Source organism: Pipistrellus kuhlii, unplaced genomic scaffold (assembly GCF_014108245.1).
Source record: "Pipistrellus kuhlii isolate mPipKuh1 unplaced genomic scaffold, mPipKuh1.p scaffold_m20_p_20, whole genome shotgun sequence".
NCBI classification, from domain to species: Eukaryota; Metazoa; Chordata; class Mammalia; order Chiroptera; family Vespertilionidae; genus Pipistrellus; species Pipistrellus kuhlii.
In genome coordinates this window covers 204,187-210,000 of record NW_023425516.1, presented here as the reverse complement: position 1 = coordinate 210,000, position 5,814 = coordinate 204,187, and the positions used below count along the sequence as shown (strand labels likewise).

Genomic DNA, 5,814 nt, shown 5'->3' with positions numbered 1-5,814 from the left:
TCTGGGATCTGCAGGTAACAGGTCCTGTGACTGTGCCTTCGTGTAGGTAAGTGAAAGGGCAGCTTCAATCGACATGACCCTGAGGCTTTCCCTTCCCCAGGTGGGAGCTCAGATATTGAAGGAACGACCCGCTGACCCCTCACTCACGGGGCCTGCTCTGCATTTTCATAATTTCCACACCCCAGTTCCGGCTTCTCCGCTCAGTTCGTTGGTCCTTGACCCCAGTCCAGGAACTGATGTGAACACTAAAATACGACTGAGCCATAAAAGTCAATGCTGACACCAGGGACTTCACCAAACTTCCGGACAGGAACTGTGAACCCCTTAGCCTCATGGGACTCTCCTTTGTTTACCATAAACACAAGCTCTTTATGTCCTTACGTGTCCGTCAATAGCTTGTGACACCTAGCTGGATAAAACTCGTCAAATAAGAGAAAACACCAAAGTAATAGAACTGAATCAAACAGCAGCTTCATAAAACCCTGTGTGGCCGAATCCTTGCCTCAGGGGCAGAGGCTTGACCAACGGGGAGTGATAGATCCTCCCTTCCTCCAACTGATGGACGACTAAACTCTGCCTCTTAGTTGGAGCACTGAACCACCAATCACCTCAGGACCACGCCACCCAGCAGGGCCAGAGGATCGTCCACGGTCACCCGGGTCTGAGGCACCAGTATGAAAGATGAAACAGAGTGGGGCGGAGACGGGGATGGCAGGACGCAGGCTGTATTGGAGAGAAGAGCACCACTGCCGGCTGCTCCCAGAGAGAGCGCGGAAGAGAGCGAGGGCCGGGGTACAAGCACCTCTAAGGATAGGGGGCGGGGCTTGGGGCACTCAGCACATGCTGATTGATGGCTTCATGCAAGGCCTAGGATTAGGGACCTAGGGACTTAGGAACCGGGGGCTTAGGGTATTTGGCAGGTGCTGGTTGGTGGTTCAATGCTCAGGAATGTCTGGCTGCAGGTGGAGTTTACGTCTGTCCATCAGTTGGAGGAAGGGAGGATCTATCATCTTAATAATCATTCTTTTTTTCAAGTGCAGTTGACATTCAATATTATATTAGTTCCAGGTGTCGTATGGATATTTTGAAATATACATGATTCCATGCAGACATCGCATGTGAAATCTGAAAGGCAACTGCTAGGAAAATGTTCACTCAGTTAGTCATGATCCCAGGAACCGGCCATGGGAGGGGAACTGATGTGGGCGGAAGGCGGTGAATCTTTCCCCTTGTTAGCGGCCTTCATGGGCAGCGATTAACGTGCGGATATCCCATTGCAATTGGCATTAACGGTACAAGACTGTGTACCTGCTTACCGAAATCCTGTAACTTCCTTATTTTTCTCCTCCCTCCAGCTTTTCTTTCTCTTCCCCTCCCCTCCTCCTTCTCTTTCCCCTCTTTCTCTAGCTCCTTATTTATTTATTTTTATTGATCTCAGAGAGGAAGGGAGAGTGAGAGAGAAACATCAATGAGAGAGAACCATGGATGGGCTGCCTCCTGCGCGCCCCCTTCTGGGAATGGAGCCGTGACTTTCTGGTTCGACCCGGCTCTCTCCAGCCTCTTTATTCCACTTTGTATTAATATTTAAAAGAGGGCACTCTCCCTGGCCGGCTCCCTCTCTCCGGGGCCTCCCCCCCTCCCCCCGCAGGCTCACCCGCAGGAACCAGTGCTTCACCAGCCGCAGCAGCCCCTTGAGCTTGGTGGGCCGGTGCTTCACGAAGTCCCGCTGCAGCTCGCAGAAGGAGGGCGAGAGGCGGCCGGGGTCCGGGCAGGCTGCGGCCAGGCGCTCGTAGACCTGGGGGGGCGGCGGCGAGCTGGGAGCCGAGGGCCCTGGGGCGAGGGGGGCGCAGGGGGACCGGTCAGGACCCGGCTGCCCGGGCCGGTGCGCGGGGGCTGCAGGGGTCGGTGTTCGCGGGGGATACCCGGGGCCGGTGCGCGGGGGCTGCAGGGGTCGGTGTTCGCGGGGGATACCCGGGGCCGGTGCGCGGGGGCTGCCCGGGCCAGGGCTCAGGGGCTGCCCGGGGCGGGGCCTGGGGGGCCAGGGCTCAGGGGCTGCCCGGGGCGGGGCCTGGGGGGCCGGGGTTCAGGGGCTGCCCGGGGCGGGGCCTGGGGCCGCGGGGGCTGCAGGGGCTGCTCCGGGCCGGTGCCCGCGGGGGCTGCCCGGGCCAGGGCTCAGGGGCTGCCCGGGGCAGGGGCTGGGGCCACGGGGGCTGCAGGGGCTGCTCCGGGCCGGTGTCCGCGGGGGCTGCCCGGGGCCGGGGGTCCTTCCTGCCGCCACCAGCGGGTTCGCGCTCCCAGGCGCCCTCCCCGCTGCGCTCAGCTCGTTCCCTTCAGGCCCCCCCCCCCCCCCGCCCTCAGTTCCTTTGGGCCCCAGCGCCGCGGGGACCCCAGTTCCAGGGCAGAGAGCGGGGCTCGGGCGCCTTCCCGCTCTGTCCCGCCTCCGGCCCGCGCCAGGCGCCCCAAAGCCTGTGCGGTCCCCGGTGCGCGCCCAGCACCCTCCACTCCGGCCCTCGGGGTCTTGCTTGCTTTGCCATCAACACGCACCAGCGTGGTCTCCAGGGGAGCCCGGGGCACGGCGGCCGCAGCCCCCGGGGCGGGTGGAGGGCGGACGGACGGGGGCCCGGGGATGGGGGGAGGCGCGGGGCGGGCCCCTCCTTACCCAGGGCCCGGTAGGCGGGCACGATGGTGACGGTGACCGGCTCCGCGGTCCAGCGGGTCCAGATGGTGAAGGCGAGAGCGTCGGGGACGCCCGGGGCCACCTCCAGGCCCTCGAGCCCGAGGTCCAGCAGGTCCCGGCAGGTCCACAGCGCCCCCCGCAGGAGCCGCAGCGCCGCCTGGTGGCACCGGGCCGCCTCCTGGAAGCTGCGGAGGCCGCTCAGGAAGGCCACCAGCCGCACCTCCGCCACGCCCCGCAGCGCCGTGCCCGTGCCGAAGGAGCCCACCTGCGGGCACAGGGCACCGTCACCGCCCGGCTCAGGCTCAGCCCGGGGTCCGAGCCACAGCCCCGGGGTCCGAGCCACAGCCCCGGGGGTCAGAGCCACAGCCCCGGGGTCAGGGTCACAGCCCCGGGGGTCAGGGTCACAGCCCCGGGGTCAGGGTCACAGCCCCGGGGGTCAGAGCCACAGCCCCGGGGTCAGGGTCACAGCCCCGGGGGTCAGAGCTCCAGCCCCGGGGTCAGAGCTCCAGCCCCGGGGTCAGAGCCACAGCCCCGGGGTCAGAGCCACAGCCCCGGGGTCAGGGTCACAGCCCCGGGGTCAGGGTCACAGCCCCGGGGTCAGGGTCACAGCCCCGGGGTCAGGGTCACAGCCCCGGGGTCAGAGCCCCAGCCCCGGGGTCAGAGCCACAGCCCGGGGGTCAGAGCCACAGCCCAGGGGTCAGGGTCACAGCCCGGGGGTCAGGGTCACAGCCCCAGGGGTCAGAGCCACAGCCCGGACAGGGGGACCCATCCCCCTCTCAGGTGAGAAAGCGGGAGCTCGGGAGAAGCCACCTGCCCGGCCGCAGGTGCACAGCCTGAGGCCGGAGCCCAGGCCCGAGTTCCCCGGGCTCCACTCTGAGGCCGCCCTGCCTGCAGCCATGTGTGTGCCCGGACATGGATGCCCTCCACAGGCAGCTGGACGGGCAGCGGGAGGTCTGAGAGGTTTATGACATGGCGGGGGGGGAGAGGGGCAGGACTGCCTGTGGATGAGAGCCTGGCAGCCTGACCTGGCCTGACTCCTGCCTGGCTTCTCCAGCTATGTGATCATTCGGAGCCCTACAAATCACCCCCCTCTCTCTCCTCTCTCTCTCTCCTCTCTCTCTCTTCGGGAGGTAGGATTGCTGGGCGTGAACAGGCCTCAGATCAGCCTCTTTCCCCGTGGGGTGAGCACAGGCTGGGTCTGGCCCTTTGCACAGACAAGACCTTTGTGTCCTCTCGCCCGGCGACTGAGGAGCCACTAGTAACATTATCTCTGAGGTGCAGATGAGGAAACTGAGGCAGTGGGGGTAAAGCTACTTGCCCTGGCTCCTAGCCTGTAGTCATGGTCACGGTCAGCCCGGCCGGCATGGCTCAGGGGTTGAGCACTGACCTATGAACCAGGTCACGATTCAGTTCCCGGTCAGGGCACAGGCCAGGGTTGCGGGCTTGATCCCCAGTGTGGGGCACACAGGAGACAGCTGGTCAATGATTCTCTCTCATCACTGATGTTTCTCTCTCTCTCCCCGTCTCTTTTCCTCTTTGAAATCAAATATATATTTAAAGTAAAACATAGAGAATAAAGTGAGCTCATATATCCAGTTAGATTAACAATCTTAACTTCTCGCCACATTTGCTTCATCTAACCCACATTAAAGTAAACGATAGACACCAAGAAACTGTCCCTAAATAAGTTAGCATTTGTGTACAAGGTAAGAGAACATATCTCCCTTAACCACAGAACTGTCACACCTAACACAGCCAGCAATGATTCACTTATATTACTTAACATCCAGGCCAGGCTATGTCCTCAGCCCTGCAGCTCAGGTGGCTAGTGTCTTCCTAGTAGGCCAAGGTTGCTGGTTCGATCGCAGGTCAGGGCACATACAAGAATCAGCCAACAAAGGCATAAATAAGTGGAACGAGAAACCTCTTTCTCTCTCTCTCTCTCTCTCTCTCTCTCTCTCTCTCTCTCTCTCTCTCTCTGATGATCTATCTATTCACACCAGGAGCAAAGACTTGGCTTTGCACTTGGTTGCTGTCAATCTCAAGTCTCTGAGCCTCCATTTTGCTCTCATCTGAGAAGAGGAAAGAGAACAGCATAGAGATCAGACCTGTTGAGCGGTTATGCTGGTGCACCCCAAAAAGTGAACTGTTATTAGCTTCCTTACCAGGTTGTTGTGCTCAGGGCAGCGTGGGGTGGGGTGCAGGCAGCTAAGTGCTGAGGGTCGGCAGCATGGGGTGGGGATAGCGAGGCAGAGATCCCCAGCGCCTCAGGGGTCAGGCCCCTCGGGCTGCGTGTGCCCAGCCCTGGCCCAGTCTCACCTTCACCAGCTTCAGCACCCGCACCTCCTGGTCCGGCCAACACGCTCCCTCCAGGGGCTCTTCCCTCAGGAACTGCTCCACCGCCTTCACGGCCTCCAGCACCTCCTCCTTCCACTCCCGGCTGGGCTGCAGCCGCTGAGCCAGGAAGGCGTCCAGCCTGGAGGCGGGGGTGTCGTACAGCTCCTCGGGCAGTGCCATCGCTGTGACAGGACGTGTGACAGGACCCCTGCCAGGCAGATATGTAGTCACACGCCCAGCTCCTGGCGTGCACGCCCCTTTTTTTTTTTTTTAAGGGAGCTCCTCCTCCGCTCCCCTCCAGCGGCCTGCTGGGATACAGATAACAGAGAGGAAGCCCGGAGCGAGGGGGCTGGCCTGGGCCCTCCTCCTTGGGGACCCCTGGCTGTGGCGGAGGCGCAGAGGGACTGACTCCGCAGAGCTTGGGAGGACTGGGGCCACCTTAACAGGCTTGGCTTCTGGCCCACCTTTCTGCTTTGGTTTCGATTCCCAACTCTTTAAGTTTCCTTTTAATGACGTTTGGAAAGTGAAATTGGCTTGGGCTGGTCCTTAGAGGAGGCCATCTGCCAGCAAGGTCTGAGCTGGATGGTACCTGCCACCCTTGTCCGAGGTTCAGGCAGATCAGGGGTTTGTTCGTGGTGGGGATGAGCAGTTGGGACTCACGTCAGGTGGAACAGACTATTTACACTTTTTAATTTGGATATTTTTTCTTTTTCCATTTGCAGTTTATGTTCCGTATCATTTTGTGTCAGAGCCAGGTGTACAGCATGGTGGTTAGACAATCATACGCTTGACAAAGGGTG

General features: G+C 61.2%; 1 protein-coding gene across 4 annotated transcripts in view; it reads right to left on the bottom strand.

Annotated features, from left to right (window-relative positions):
• The window catches only part of OASL (2'-5'-oligoadenylate synthetase like), a 20,081-nt gene extending 14,862 nt beyond the window's left edge, over positions 1 to 5,219 (bottom strand). For 2 of the 4 annotated variants that reach the window (XM_045585366.1, XM_045585368.1), the window contains exons 1-3: positions 4,997 to 5,219; positions 2,660 to 2,942; positions 1,655 to 1,830 (exon numbers count right to left, since the gene is read on the bottom strand). In XM_045585366.1, coding sequence (XP_045441322.1) covers positions 1,655 to 1,830; positions 2,660 to 2,942; positions 4,997 to 5,194 — 657 coding nt within the window. In that variant the 5' untranslated portion in view covers positions 5,195 to 5,219. The remainder of the gene's footprint in view (positions 1 to 1,654; positions 1,831 to 2,659; positions 2,943 to 4,996) is intronic. The other 2 variants (XM_045585367.1, XM_036448757.2) reach the window with 2 other exon arrangements.
• Between the last annotated feature and the right edge of the window lie 595 nt (positions 5,220 to 5,814).